This window comes from Brienomyrus brachyistius, chromosome 2 (genome assembly GCF_023856365.1).
Source record: "Brienomyrus brachyistius isolate T26 chromosome 2, BBRACH_0.4, whole genome shotgun sequence".
In the NCBI taxonomy this organism is placed as follows: Eukaryota; Metazoa; Chordata; class Actinopteri; order Osteoglossiformes; family Mormyridae; genus Brienomyrus; species Brienomyrus brachyistius.
In genome coordinates, this window is record NC_064534.1 from 12,902,319 (window position 1) to 12,918,615 (window position 16,297).

The window sequence follows — 16,297 nt, forward strand, 5'->3', positions numbered from 1 at the left end:
CAACTTGGGTTTACATCAGTCTGTGCTCAACAAGGTGCTGTATCGTTATATGACATCGTTATTTTATCGATATTAATATAATATCGTTATATTGTCTTGCTCTAAAATATATTTATGTCAACGTTTTTAAAATAATGTGGAAACTACTGGTGCTTTTTCTCACGTCGTAAAATGCTACAATCTGGGTCAACAAAGTCACTTCTTATCTCTGAAAGCATTGTTGGCTAAGTCTCCCTCGCAAAGAAGATCTTATAATCTCGATGGGATTTTCCTGATAAAATAAAGGCAAAAAGAAAAACCTCGATCAACAATAAATTGTAATTTAAGCAGACAAAGCATGTATGAACGGACGGCTTGCGCGTCTGTAAATTCCGTCAATGGGCAAGGAGCCATCCGGCGCATGTCCGTGAACCCCATGCGGTACTCGGCCGATGTGCCGCGTTAAATTCTTCCAGATTCCAGGCAATTGGCGTAGCAGCGGGAAGGTTAATTCGCTGTCGCTCGCCTGCTATCACGACGGGGCAACCCAGGTGTGGCAGGCAGCTGCATTGGCAAGTCTACTGGGCGCATGTACGGAACATGTGTGTGTGTGTGTGTGTATGTATGTATATATATATATATATATATATATATATATATATATATATATATATATATATATATATATATATATAAAATAAAGACACACACTCTACATATAAACACACACCATATTTGGCATATTGATTAAATGAATTAAATGAGCTGGTGATGAAGTTTATTAAATTTAATTAACTGTAGCATTGTTATTCAAGCCATCCCAAATATCAATAACTTTTTGGAGAACATACGACATTTGCTTCTTCATTTGATTATATTCTCAGGTTAAATTATTAGGTCCAAAGCAATTAACTTCGAACACGTCGCTCCTCCAAACCCACACTTCATTGACATTTTTTGCAGAATATTATTTATATGTGTATTTATGTGTTATGTAGGCTACGCAATATTTAGATGCATATCGATAGACATGGCATTACAGAAGGAACTAAATATTGTTGGCGTTTTTTCTGCTATCTATATATAAACATTCCAAAATATCCGGGGGATGATGTTTACTCTCCATGAGACATGTTAATTTCTTTAGTTCATCTTTAGTTCTCCATTTCCTCCTCGCTCCCTAGCCCTGTGTGCACTACATCAGCGAAGTCAAAAAAAGTTTTTCCCAGTTTTCGATAGCCTGGTCGCACGCGAAGACCTTGCCTGCATCGAAATTAACTGGAGACGACAAACGGGTCCTAGCGCCGGCAAATTCGACAAGAAAACAAAGCTCAACTTCAAAGTAGCTCCATAATGTATATTTAAGCAGTGTAGCTTAGCAGCGTAATTTCTTACTCTTCTCTTGAATGTTCAGCTAGGCCTTTATTTATCTTGGTCGTATAGCTCGCATGTCATCACAAAGACCAATAGCCGAACTCAGGCGTCTATGGTGATGCATTACAACTCACAGAAATAATTTTTCTGGAAAATTCTCCACCGTTGTAATACAAAAAAATGACTGTATATTGTAATTACGGCTCTCTTTCCAGTCATTGCAAAGCGTGTTCCTGCCGAAGCGGCGGTATTGTTTGTTCTTGTTAAAATTCACTGTTTCGGTAAGTATCCTTGAGAAGTTATTCCGGTCATCGTAATGTCAAGGAGCTGATAATGTTGCGTTTATTAACTATTCATAATAAATATTCTTTCAAGGTCAACATTATTTCAACAGGCCCACAATATTAAACTTCGCACCACTTTTCCTTGTAGGCTAGTTTGTATTGTATTTTGAAATACCAGGCAGTCCGATTAATATTTTTAAAAAGAAGCAAAACAACCGCAAAATATAATGCAATCTCTCAGAACAGCTTCCATTACTTATCTCTGCCAACAGCAATCCCAGTTCATTCTGTACACCCTGTATTGATTTAGCATACCTAAAAGATCAAGTACATACATATATAAACACACACACGCACACACAAATATGTATACTAAGTACATGTTCATTAATGTTGTTAATGCTTTTAATATGACTTAAGCGTATGTAACTGCGTGTAAATGGCGAAAATCGATTATTAATATAATTTTTGTGATAACCGTTAATCCTCGTCTTTTTTCGCACACCTGTGATTGGGGAATCGATTCATAAAGAATTACTTTCCTTTTAATAATTCAAAAGCAACAGGAAAACATCGTTGGTTATCCAATATCTCGTTTTGAAAACATCTCTATTTATGAAGATCTGTTACGAAAGTCAAGTAGGCTTTTGTTTCGGTTCGTCGGTCGTCGGCGCTAGGACCCTGTGAGCGCTTAGGGAGGGATGCGCGCAGCGCGCCCAGTAACTGGAGTTGAGTGTGACAGAGTGGCAGGCAGAAACCGCTAGATGTTAGGAATTACGGGCGACCCGGACTCGCACCACCGTTATTCACACACGCAGTTACTCCCAGGATTTATTTTAAATGAGCACCGGGATCCAGCTACTGGGCACGGCGGACTAGCAACGCTCAAGCTTGTTGCATCTTACGAGGAAAAGGCAGCGTCTTGTCAGATCCCGGTGTTAAGAATTGAACGTGTACATTTTGTAGGCGTGCGCTCTTTCAATTAATTGTATTTTTTTGGGCTCCAGTGAAAAGCCAAGAAATTACTACAAATAAGTAAATATATGTTTATGTTGCTTGGCTTTACTGTGTTTTTTCCTGTTTTTGGCGTATACCGGTGTCGATTTATTAGTCACTGAAGATAAATATTTGCGCACGTTTAGAAATGACAGAAAAATGCCTTAATTTGAAGGAAGAATTTTCCATCCAGTTTTTATATTAAACCGTTAAATTGCTTCAACTGAAACTTAAAACGGACCACCTTCTTTTAATATGACTTAAGCGTTTTTCAAGAATTTGGGGCCAGTCATTCACTTGGGATATTCTTCACATTACCAACATTTCATTTTGACTGCTATCCGACTTTTAAAACCCATGGAATAAGAGCTTTGCAGGACACATCGTCTTTTGCCATTGTTATTTTCCAGAACAATTTAAAGTCCAGCTTTAACTTAGCAGACCGTGGTTCACGTTGCAGCTTCTTTCCGCCCAGGAGAGCCTCGCGCCGTCGGTATGGGCTGACCGGAGAACGGCGGAGGTGAGATTAACGGGGACAATGCGGTTGCCCGGCGTTGGCGTCCCGTTTTGGGGTCGCGTCTTGCTGCTGCTGGTCTGTTGGACCGCCTTCGAGGCAAAGCTCGCCCATGCCTGCCCCAGGCTCATCATTAGCGGCTGCAGCTGTACAGACGAGCGATCCAAGGCTCATGGAACGCCGGCTGTGCGGAAACGAGTGAGCTGTAGTGGCGAGGAACTGTCCGAAACTCCGCAAGTCAGCCTCCTCCCGGATCGCACCGTTACTTTGTAAGTCAGCTGGTTTCACTCTCAAGATTACTTTATTAATAGAATTTGGAATTTTATGTGAGATTAACATTGTTAATTGTGTTTTTATGCGCATTATTTGCATGATTACATCATTGCTGTTTCGGCGGTAGCTTCGCGGAACTTGAAAATAAAATTATTAGTACTGAACGCTTAAAAGCTTTTAGGTGTATTGCTAAGTCAGAAAGTATGACTTACAGTGCAATACTTTACAGTGATAAAAACTGTCAGCCCCCCTCAAGGTCAGGCCAAAGGGATGATTCCATGTTTCTCTTCATCCTTTCTTCAAAAAGGGAGGAAGGGGGGGGGGGGGGCTGTCATTGAAAATGTGCTGAGCTAGACGAACACGCACACACTCACATAAAAGATTAAATGCACACTGATATGAGAGAGATTTTAAGGGGGAGGTAGTGGGGAGGCCTTATTAGGAGTGAATTTGGGCTTCCCTCACAGGGTAACTGAACGCAGCTGTATTGGTCATGGTAGAATATGGTAGACATGCTGTAATAGAGTCCCACGGTATGCAGGGTAATTTCCCTAAATGACTGCTTTACAGGTTAAACAAACAAGGACTTACAATGAAATCCTGCTAGGTGTTTTGAGAAGTGCATAGAAAGAATATCAATTTTTGATGTTTTATTCATGACATTTCTGGTTCCTTTGCACCAAACCTACACCAAATATCCATCCATCCATCCATTTTCCAAACCGCTTATCCTACTGGGTTGCGGGGGGTCCGGAGCCTATCCCGGAAGCAATGGGCACAAGGCAGGGAACAACCCAGGATGGGGGGCCAGCCCATCGCAGGGCACACTGACACACCACACCAGTCACTCACACACGCACACCTACGGGCAATTTAGTAACTCCAATTAGCCTCAGCATGTTTTTGGACTGTGGGGGGAAACCGGAGTACCCAGAGGAAACCCCACGACGACATGGGGAGAACATGCAAACTCCACACACATGTGACCCAGGCGGAGACTCGAACCCGGGTCCCAGAGGTGTGAGGCAACAGTGCTAACCACTGCACCACCATGCCGCCCCCCTACACCAAATATGATAATCATAATTTACTTCTGGTGAAGAGAAAAGCTACAACTCATCATGATATGGAGAACGGGATCAGTATTGTGATTGACACAGTCAATGGCGTTCAGTGATCAGCTTTGCCCTTTGCAGTGGTCAAGACCTTCGAACTGAAGAGTGTAGTAATCTGTAGTCTCGGAGGACGTCTCCTCAGCCAGCTTCTTCATTTTAGATAATCCAGTTCTTCTATCTCCGAAGTATATATTGGCTTCCTCTTATTGCAACACATTGGCTTCCAGGTCATTCAAAATAAATCACTAGTGTTGCACTCATGTAAATGATTAGATATGTATTTGGACAATATAGTGGGCTTTGGGCTAGACTGGGATTAAGATTTGACCCTGGACTTTGTGGCCCATCGCAGCGGCTGCACTGTAAGTTTTGCCAAGGGGTCTGTGTGTGTGTGTGTGTGTGTGGGGGGGGGGGGTCCTATGAAAATGTCCACGGATCTTCTGAAATAGACGGGGCTATGGGCTAGACTGGGATTAAAATTTGACCCTTAAATTTTGCCAAGGGGTGTGTGTGTGCGTGTGTGGGGGGGGGGGGTCCTATGAAAATGTCCACGGATGCCAGGTGACCGACCCAGCCCTGAAAAGTAACCAAGTTACCTGGCATATGATTAGTGTCCTTTCAGTAATGCTGGAGGAGCCTCAATGCCTCAGGCCCCATCGTCACCTTGCTGGTGGCGCCTCACATTGGACCCTAGTGAGACGATCTCGTCTCCCGCTCTGTCACATTTCTGTCGCTATAAATCCTGAGTCTGACTGGAGGAAACACGCAGGCTCTGCCCCCCCCCCCCAGCCCCCACCCCCCTCAGCTCCCGCCGCCCTCCCGCCCACTCGTCTCCAGCTGACTTGGCCCCGCTAAACCAGGATAAACAGAAACACATTTCTGCTTCTTTTTTATGCGCCGTCTCTCGCTTTAATGGCGGCTTGGCTTCCCTCCCCTTTAATGCCATAACGTCCCAGCGATCCCAGCAGACAGCTCACAATCGCCTTCTGTTCCCCGGGCTGCTGCACCATCATCGTAAATGCTTCCTCCTACAGCGCTTTCCCTTTCTTACTCTGCCGATGCTCGCGCGAGGAAATCCGAGCTGTTCTGACGGGGACCGTTTGCTCTCCATTTACCATTTACGTGCTTTTATCCCGCCTGGTAACTTTCTAGCTATATTTCAATAAAACCGAAGGGTTAAAATATTAAAGAATAGGATAGAGAGATCGCTGCTGGGTCTGGGCTTAGTGCTTAGCCCAGGATTCTTGAGCATTGATTGATGATTCCTAATGTAAACATTACAAACTGCTACAATGTGCTTCACCAAATAGTCAGGCTTGTTTTAGCTCATTCTTAATTTTAGGAGTTACTTTTTGACTGATTTACACAACGGGAAACTCTAACCTTAGCTCTCGTCAAACTTACCATGGTCACCGCTCGTCTTCTTCAATGCTCCTCTTCTTCAATGCTCCTCTTCGGCAGGTCCCATATGGATGCAGTAAGGCCCTTGTGGAGCCTACAGTGCATGCGAAGGATGAACAGATAGTGAATTTATGGCCAAAGGAGCTGGAGTTGGCCAGTGGGCCATACACAGGGCTTTGTTTCCCCTTCTTAAAGGCCAGATAAACATGTGTTGAACACATTTATGAAAACAAGAGAGGAAGAGAGGGAGAGACAAAGAGAAAGAGAAAACAAGAATTAGGATGCTAGAGCTGCAAGTGTTTGCAGTTAATTGTACAGCCCAGTACCTATTAATCCAGTTTAATTGCTTTCCTGCATATATTTAAAATGAAGCTGTGAAGTTCGGTCAGGAAGCACCACACCAGGAGCAGGAAAAGCTGTCTGTGTTTTATGCAAAGAGAACCACGGAGTCTTTAAGTGTCCCCATAGGGTTCCATGAAAACAAAGATGGCAACTGTTAGCTGGGTCATTGGGCTTTTTTTTTTTTTCTTAGCTCCCAGCTTCTGGTTCTCCGCCTTATGTATGGAGATAGCAGCCATAGCTCTCAGCATGCACTTGTGCCTTAAGCTACTCCCCTCCCAATTCGCACAGTCCTATCTCACCCCTTTTTTGTCTTTATCTGAATTTATGGAATGTCATCTTGGTGCACTGGTAATCTTGGCAGGAGGTTAGGGGCCTGACTGGGAAGGGTTTATGGCCATGTGTTTGTAGGGGCTTGACATGTGTGAGCCTGCGGGCTGCGGCCTAAGAGGCTAGGGTCCTCGTTGCTAAGGGGGCTAGGGTCCATGAGCATAGAGTCTTGGTGATGTAGGGGGCTATGGTCCATAGACCTAGAGGTTTAGGGGGCTAAGGGCTAGGGTCCATGGGGCTGAAGGTTTAGGGGACTAGATTCTAGTGTCCATAAACCTAGAGGTTTAGGGGGCTAAGGGCTAGGGTCCATGGGGCTGAAGGTTTAGGGGACTAGATTCTAGCGTCCATAAACCTAGAGGTTTAGGGGGCTAAGGGCTAGGGTCCATGGGGCTGGAGACACCAAGGCTTAGGAACTAGCATCCGTAGATCTATAGGTTTAAGGGCCTAGGGGCTAGGGTTCATGGGCCTAGATGCCTAGGGATTTAGATTCCATAGGCCTAGAGCAGGGTTGTCCAATCTTATCTGCAAAGGGCTGGTGTGTATGCAGGTTTTTGGGGGTAACCTATAGGTCAGCTGTTAAAATCCAGGCGTCAGGACTCTTCAGCCAATCAGTCCTCTAATTAGTAATCTAATTAGGGAGTTGCAGCGAAAACCCGCATACACACCAGCCTTTTGCGCATAAGACTGGCCACCTCTGGCATAGAGACTTAGTGGGCTAGGGTCCATTACCCTAGTGGCTTAGGGTGCTAAGGTCCATAGACCTAGAGATTTAGGGGTTTAGGGGCTAGGATTCATGAGCGTAGATTCTAAAGAGCCTAGGGGGCTAGGGTCCATAGATCTAGAGGCGTAGGGCACTATAGGGTCTATTGCCCTAGAGGCACAGGGGGCTGTTCACCCATGTAATGCACAACAGCTGGCGCCCGTAACATTCCAGCTGAGGCCTTTTAGCCCATGGGAAATGCTGGTGGGGGTGTGTCCATTAATAGCTATCGTCATTTGTTTGTTGTTTCTATAGAGTATGGAGGGACGATGCCAAAACCTTGCACCTCCATGGTGAACCCACTTCAGTGGGTTATATACCATAGGTGGGTCTGACGCTGTGGGTAGGCGTTTTGCCAGGCGTGACCGTACAGTGAAACCGTCCGGATCACTTTCCGAAAAGCCATCAATTACTCGGGGGTCTCCCGTACGTCCACAGCCTTTAGGACTCTTAATACCTGGATTAGTGTTCGAAGGCCAGACGGTTCCTACTATCTCTGGCCTTTGCCGTCATCCATTCGCCATCCTGCCATTTTCCCTCATCCCTGCCTCACTTTCCCCTCGTTTCTGCCCACCCCCCCCCCCCCCCCCCCCCATCACGAGTTCATCCACGCGCAGTAACTCTCAACCTAAATATTTAGCCGTCTTGGTAGGAAACTGCGATATCTTAACTTCTTCCAGATGTGGGCCTGTGCTGCTCTGTATTTAAGGCTAATTACATGGGGCTGTGAAGGCACAGGATCCCTCTGAGAGGGAGAGGCAGCGGCTGGTGGCTTGGCAGCGCGTCCGCAGGGCCCGGACTGGCGGAGGGTCTCCACAGGGTCTCACCGCTGGGGCTTCGTGCTCCGCTGGGGGATCCGGAGGCACTAGTGGGGGGGAATGTGTGCGCCTTTAAATCAGTGAATTGAGTTTTGCTTTCCTGTAGCCCCAGACTGATTCCAAATGTACTCCATGCAGAACATCTACGCAGGATGTTTGCTGATTATTACTGTCTATATCTTTTGAGGTTGTGTGTGTGTGTGTGTGTGTGCACTTCGGAGGTGACAACACATGTCACTGTCCGGTGGAGGAATATGTACCGCGGATGTGACTGGTCGTGTGGCAGTGCTTGTGTTTATGGGCGTGTGTGTGTGTGCGTGTGTGTGTGTGTGTTCATACTCGCTGTGTTTATTGTGGTGTTATGATGCTCTGCAGTGTGGTACTCTGATTTGGCGTTTGCGAGACTCTGGGAGGTCTTGGTTGGGGAGGCCGCCTCGTAAGCCAGGGTGCTGAATTGTGTGGCACTAACTCCCCCGTCCTCCCCCAACACAAGCACACACACAAAATGACCGCACCCTACCTCTGCAGCGCCCCCCAGCTACAGGTCACTTTCACAATTTCAAAAACAGCAAAGCTAAATCCTGCCACTCCCTTCTGAGAAGAAAATCCAACTTTACTTCCGCAGTAACTTTATTTTGTTTTTTTTTATCTAGTTACAGACAGATACTTTTCTGGTTAATTCATTCTGTTCATGCATATTTATCTCCTGAAAAAAAATCATTGCTTAGTCCATTGCAGCGGCTAACCAACGTAATATCCCAGAAACCACTTATTCCCAAAGTGGAAAGCCTGACCATCTTATATACTCAGAAGAGTGGAGTATATATTTGTAAAAGTGGGTATTTTTCACATTTTCTGTCCATATTATTCACTCTCTTACTTGAGTCAGGAAGGGAACTGATGAGGTGAAAATTTTGCAGACGGTAACTTTGTAGCACGACGTAGGGCTGTGAACAGTGTTTGGTTTCCGTTAAACGCGTCGGGCCACACATGCAACCTGCGTTGACGTCGCTCGGCAGGGGATCCTGAGCTGATTGCTGGTTCCAGGTGGGCTGTTGCCAGGGTACGAGGATTTGCACCTCCTATAAATCCCTCAGAAGCTCTGCTGCCTCATACTGCCACTGCGTTCCATGGGCCAAGTGGCCGTGTGTGTGTGTGTGTGTGTGTGTGTGTGTGTGTGTGTGTGTGCGCTCGCACTTCACTGCTTTCTCAGAATATATCTATAATGTAACTGCCGTTAAGATTTATGTTGTGTATCCGAGGCTTGATCCCCATGTTAGCTGTTTCATGTGTGTTGCCTGTGTAATTATGTAGAAGGACGTAAGCCCACTGTGGACCCCCACCTCCCTTATCCCCCCCCCCCCCCCCATCCTGGGAAGGCCCGGCATGTCAGGTCCAAACGAGCCGTGACCTGTGAAGCTTCACGGAGCCCAATCTCAGAGTTGGGGCCACTGGGCTGGGAATGCAGGGAGAATTCCAGAAACAGGCTGTCAGCGGCCGAGGGATTTTATTTTTTTAACTGGGGGGAAAATTGAGAAGATGGGGGGAAGGGACCTATCTGTGTGTGTGTGTGTGTGTGTGTGTGTGTGTGTGTGTGTGTGTGTGTGTGTGTGTGTGTGTGGTTGTGTTGGCCCGGAGTCTGACCGGCAGGAAAAAAAAGTTAAATAAACAGAGATCTGACACTGCGAGCGCAGGCTGGAGTTACAGCACCTGCCGGTGCCACACGACCTCTGACCCCCCGCCCCTTGTGTTGAGGGCCAAGGACCGAGGCCAGCCTCTAGATACGTTACATGGTAATGCTGGACTGTCACCCATTGCCTCGTGTTTGTCTTTGCGATTTTCCCTTATCCTACTAACTTACGATTTCTCTGTGTGCTGACTGTTCTCAGATATTATTGTTTTAAATGGTTTGGGGAATACTGCATAGCAACGTTACACTCGTGAGTGTTATTTTGTTGTTGTAGTCATTCCTTTCAACTCTACTCTTCTTATCCGGGTCCAAAACTGTATAACTCGCTTTCTACCTCACCCGTTCTGAGGCGTACCTAACTACCCACCCCCCCCCCTTCCTATCCTCAACCCCCCCCCAACACCCCCCCCCCCCCCCCCCCCGCTTGACCGCATAAATGTTTTCCAGAGTTCCTGCCTGGGGACAGACTTGAGCACAAGAGCACAGATAAAGGGGCCAGTTTGTGTGGCTTGGATGCCTGTGGTTAAGGCCGTGCGACTGTGTGAGCAGCACCGTGTGTGATTGTGAGAGCAGAGAATACGCGGTGGGTGGGAGTGCAAGGGAGCTGCTGTGTGTCACTGTGTCAACATGTGTGACTGTCAGAGAAGGATACTGTGTGTGACTAGTCAGAGAGGGGTGCTACATGTGACTAAGTCAGAGAGGGGTGCTGTGTGCGACTGTGTCAGAGGGAGATGCTGTGTGCGACTGTGTCAGAGAGGGATACTGTGCATGACTGTGTCGAAGAGGGATGTTGTGTGTGACTATGTCAGAGGGTGATTCTGCGTGTGGCTTCACAGGGATGCTGTGTGTGTGTATGTCAGTGAGGGGTGCTGTGTGTCACTGTGTCAGTAAGGGGTGCTGTATGTGACTGTTGGTGAGTGATGCTGTCTGTGACTGTGTCGGAGAGGAGTGGTGTGTGTGACTGTGACATAGGAGAATGCTGTGCGTTACTGTGAAATAGAGGATTGCTTTGTGTTGGACGGGGATGCTGTGTGACTGTGTCAGAGAGGGATGCTGTGTGTAACTGTGTCAACGGGAGATGATGTGTGTGACTGTTAGAGGGATGCTGTGTGTAACTGTGTCAGCGGGAGATGATGTGTGTAACTGTATCAGAGAGGGATGCTGTGTGTAACTGTGACATAGGAGAATGCTGTGTGTAACTGTGACATAGGAGAATGCTGTGTGTTACTGTGACATAGAGGAATGCTTTGTGTTGGAGGGGGATGCTGTGTGACTGTGTCAGAGAGGGATGCTGTGTGTAACTGTGTCAGAGGGAGATGATGTGTGTGACTGTGTCAGAGGGAGATGATGTGTGTGACTGTGTCAGAGAGGGATGCTGTGTGTAACTGAGATGATGTGTGTGACTGTGTCACAGGGATGCTAAATGTGATTGTTTAAGTGAAGGATGCTACCTGTGATTGTGTCACGGAATGCTGTGTGTGACTGTTAGAGGGATGCTGTGTGTGACTATCTGATAGGGATGCTGTGTTTGACTGTGTCAGAGGGAGATGCTGTGAATGACTGTATAAGTGAGGGGTGTTGTGTGTTACTGTGTCTAAGAGGTGCCGTGTGTGACTGTGTTAGAGGGTGATACTGCATGTGACTTTGACAGAGGGATGCTTCGTGTGACTGTGTCAGTGAGGGGTGCTGTGTGTAACTGTGTCAGAGAAGTGCTGTGTGTGACTGTGTATGAGAGGGATGCTGTGTGTGACTGTGTTAGTGATGGGTGCTGTGTGTGATTGTGTATGAGAGGGATGCTGTGTGTGTTGTTTTTCGCAGCCCATGTTATCTTAGGGGCCACTGGATTGATGGTCTAGGCTCTACAGATAATGTTTCATGAAACATAGTCCTGTATTCCAATACTTTGGATAAATATTTCACATTTGCAAAGTATATTTACAATAGTCTCTCTATAAACTCAATCACTGCAATTCACTTTCATTGCTTGCAGTTTCATTGTATGTGAGCAGCATTAATAAACCTTCTCAGGAAAAAGGCTTGTTGTGAAATTCTCTGAAAGCGGACTTAATTTGGGATACAGCAGCCTTTTGTCCAGCTCTTGGCTCCTGCTTCCCTCGGCACGTCGACATGTGTAGATTGCATCGTTCTTTTGATCGCACCCGCCGGCAGCTTCTTGCCGCCGCGTCGTGCCAGTTTGACGTGGTCCGGTTACTTGGGTCAGTGTACATTCGGACTCCTCACTGCAAAACCAAGCAATTCGAACTCCCAGCAGCCTTTGCCTGGCATCAGAAAACACTCTGCTGGGTTATAAGGCAGAGCAATGGCACTGTGCTGTTTTGGCTGGTCTCCCATTATAATTGTTTGAAAGGCCTGTTTGGCCCAAATTGCCTCATTAAAACCCTCAGAAGAGCGCTGAGTGATTTAAAAGGGCTGTTCTATTTGACAAGGCAACTTCATCTACATGTCTTTGCAATGCTCAGCGTGTATGAGCTGAAGAGGGGTCACAGTGGGAGTATTATTACTCACACCGCGGTATTACTCACCTGCTCTCATGCACGGGTGGGGCTCATGGTATCCGGAATGGGGAGCATGTGTGAGCTCTTCAGGGGTGTGGTCACCCCATAGAGTGTCTGCATTGCCCCGCCTTCTCATTTCTGATTATGGGGTTGGGGGTGGTTTTGAGGGTTGGGGGATTACTCTATGGACAGACTGGTTATCTCTACGCACAAACACAAGGGTGAGTGAAATGTGTGTGTCACTCGCCTGTGTGTGTGTGTGTGTGTGTGTGTGTGTGTGTGTGTGTGTGTGTGTGTGTGTGTGTGTGTGTGTGTGTGTCACTCGCCTGTGTGTGTGTGTGTGTGTGTGTGTGTGTGTGTGTGTGTGGGGTTAGGGTTTGCGTGTCCGCTGCTCCCAATATAGGATTCTGGCCTCCCTCCTCTAATTAGAGGCCCTTTATGAAACCCATATTTTAATTTTAGATCTAGGAGGAGCTGAGGAATCCTTTCTTACTGTTATATTTTTCTTGGCATTGAAGGTCTTGCTTATGCACACACACACACTCACACACACACACACTCACACACATATTCGCATTCATGTCTTTGTGGGGACCATCCATTCATTTCTATGGGCAAAATCCTAATCCCAGCAATGACGACCCCTACCCAACCGAAACCTTAACCATAAGTAACCAAATGAAATATAAGACTTTTGGCATTTTTAGTTTTTTGATTGCATTCACAGATCTTTGTGGGGATCTGAAAAATGTCCCCACAAGGTCAAAATAGTAAGTTTTTATCACATTGTGGAGACATTTGGTGGCCCACAATGTAAGATATATGACCCCCCCCACACACACACACACACACACACATACGCACAGACACGCCCACCCTCTCTTCTCCTTTCACCAACACACAATGCACCAGCGCACTTCATAATAAACACGCGTCCTCTAACACACAGGAGTTGGGCTTGCCTTCTCCGTCCTGGAATCTTCTCAGTCCTGCCAGTGATGGTCCAACACTGTAGTTCACCTCTTCCGGAAAAAGCCCCAGCTGCCAGAGTGCCAGATGTCCCGTGAAGAAACCACACAGCCAGACTGAAAATCATTTAGGCAGATGGAGAGACGTACATGGCGAGCTGTGAGACGCCATTCTCAGGAGATGGTACATCCTGTAGATTCTGACTCTCCTTATCGCAGTCGGTCCTGCCCTGCAGATATAGGTGCCTCTGCTTTGGATGTGCGGTTTTGCATGTGATTCAGTCCCGCGACTGATTTCTCCGTGTGGTCACAGCCGCGCTAACTCACGCATGTAACCTGCCTCCCCCCCTTGGATTGCTGGGACAAACGACCCTCATCTTTGACCCCGCTCCCAAATATTAGCATTTCATGTGCGATTACACAGATACTTCTTCACCATGACGGGAAATTAGAGCGAAACCCTGCCAGGGCAACATGGTCAATCTCACATACATAATGTAGCCCGTCTCGGGTTAACTATGCCCCCTCATTCCGGGGGGGCTGTAAACTCTGTGCTGCTGGTTGGCACTCTGTGCTTCAGGGGCTCAAGAAGAGGACAGTATCCTGTCAAAGGGGACCCATCCCAAAGCCATACAGTAGCAGCACACCATTGGCTGGAAGAATTATAGAGGAGCAGCATGCCATTGGCTGAAGAAAATCATACAGGAGCAGCATGCCATTGGCTGAAAGAATCATACAGGAGCAGCATGCCATTGGCTGAAAGAATCATACAGGAGCAGCATGCAATTGGCTGAAAGAATCATACAGGAGCAGCATGCCATTGGCTGAAAAAAATCATCCAGGAGCAGCATGCCATTGGCTGAAAAAAATCATACAGGAGCAGCATGCCATTGGCTGAAAGAATCATACAGAGCAGAATGCCACTGGCTGAAAGACTGTTATACTTGAAGCATCCTACAATAACTGGGAGTCCTTTTCTGACCAGGCAGTGAGGTGGGAAGGGTCTGACAGAGACACTCACACACACACACACACACACACACACACACACACACACATACACACACACACACACACATACACACCCGCACTCCCACTCCAGTGGCAGGCAGCTTCTGGCAGAGTAAATGGGGGGTCTGGCTTCATTAGTGGCTGGGCTCAGCCATATTACAATAAAAGGCTGTGTAGGGGGACCTGGCACTCTAGACCCAGCAGAGTCCGCCTCCAGACCCCCCCCCCCCCCCATGCCTGCTAACGAACCACCAGCCTCTTTAACGAGCACCATGTGTCCTGGAAGCAGAGTCACTCCTGTCGCATGCAGAATTCGCACACATAGTGCCTCCTGGGGTCAGTGCTTGCCTCTGAGTGGACCCTCCCCCCCTCCCCACACACACGGGTAGCGGGCCCCGCCCCGGACAACAGGGTTGCATCATAATGTCTCCTTGGATTTGCCTTGGCAGTGAGTTTTATTTGTTATTGCAGTTGAGGCCCTGCCATGCTGTTTTGATGTCGTGTAACATGTAGAACAGAAGTAGTACTGGCTGGGGGGGGGAGGGTTCTGGGGGATGTCATTGCCACGGACCCCCCCAACAGCTTGGTGATGAATGTATACAGACTGGCTGAAGGGGAGGAGGACAATGGGGGGGCAAGCCTGCGGCACACGCAGGGCAGTACAGCCACAAGGGCCTTTTTGGAGTGGCGGTTTCTCGGGCTTAGAGAGGACGCACCTCTCAGCTGGAGGCAGGGGGGCTGGGGTGGGGGGGCTCACCATGGGGGCTGACTGAAGCTGCCCCTCCCATCTTGATGGCTGAACCAGGACACATACGTGACGGATCAGTATTCCACAGCGGCTCTGGAGTTACGAAATAAGGCAGTTGTGAAAATACACCAATGGCCAAGTTTCTCTGGACTGATTAAGCTGCATAGGGTGTGTGAGCGTGTATGTATGTGTGTGAACGTGTGGACGTGTGTGTCTGTGTGTGAGAGAGAAAGAGCGGGTACAGTATTTTTACCCCGTGGGGCTATTATTTCAATCATTTTATAAAAAAAATTGAGAATGCAATCAAAAAATTGAAATAGCCAAAAGTCTTATATTTTGTTTGGTTACTTATGATTAAGGTTAGGGCTGGGTGGGGGTTAAGGTCGTCATTGCTGGGATTAGGATTTTGCCCATAGAAATGAATGGATGGTCCCCACAAAGATATGAATATAAACGTGTGTGTGTTTGGGCTGTCACTTTTTAACCGATATTCGAACATTCGTTCGATGTGAAAAAATCATATTCAAACTGTAATGAACTTTTTCTGAAGTGTCACTAGCCTATAAGTGCAGTTTGTTGTAGTTTTGTTGTTTGCCGTCTATGGAATAAACGTACTATTTACTGTAACATGATGGCAAGGATAAACCTAAATGATACAGACATGCTCTGTAATATGTGCACACACACACACTCCACATACTTCATCAAGCGATAATACCAGGCAGGTATAAGTGGGTTCGGCTTTAAACCTTAACTGTGACAGTTAGCTTTATATTCAGTTTTTCGACTGTATGCAAGCATCAGCAATTGGTTTTCCAGATATCTTTGCGGGTGAATTTTAATTAATATTTTCATGTTTGCGTGCATTTCACGTTGAATAGCCCAGCTGTCTTGCTTATAGTCACAACCGGTGAATGGAGGCAGTGCAATAATTTAAAAAGATGTAAAAACACGCATATGAAAGTTACATGGTGTGAATCGTCCCCCACAGTTTAAGGCTTAAAGCACAGTTTACAGGACATGTCTCTGTCGTTTACGCTCCATTAATTCTATGATTTGTAATTTCAATGGAAATGGGGAACACAAAACTATTGGGGAACACAAAACTATTACAAAAAGTATTTTCCCACCTTGACCTCTTAGGAGCTCCGTACAAATATGACTTTTCCTCGACGAACTTT

The 16,297-nt window shown here is 46.8% G+C and overlaps 1 protein-coding gene across 1 annotated transcript in view; it reads left to right on the forward strand.

Annotated features, from left to right (window-relative positions):
- The first annotated feature begins 2,361 nt into the window (after nt 1-2,361).
- The window catches only part of adgra2 (adhesion G protein-coupled receptor A2), a 45,259-nt gene continuing 31,323 nt past the window's right edge, over nt 2,362-16,297 (forward strand). The window contains exon 1 of the mRNA XM_048997981.1: nt 2,362-3,416. Within this exon, the coding sequence (XP_048853938.1) occupies nt 3,172-3,416 (245 nt within the window). The 5' untranslated portion in view covers nt 2,362-3,171. The remainder of the gene's footprint in view (nt 3,417-16,297) is intronic.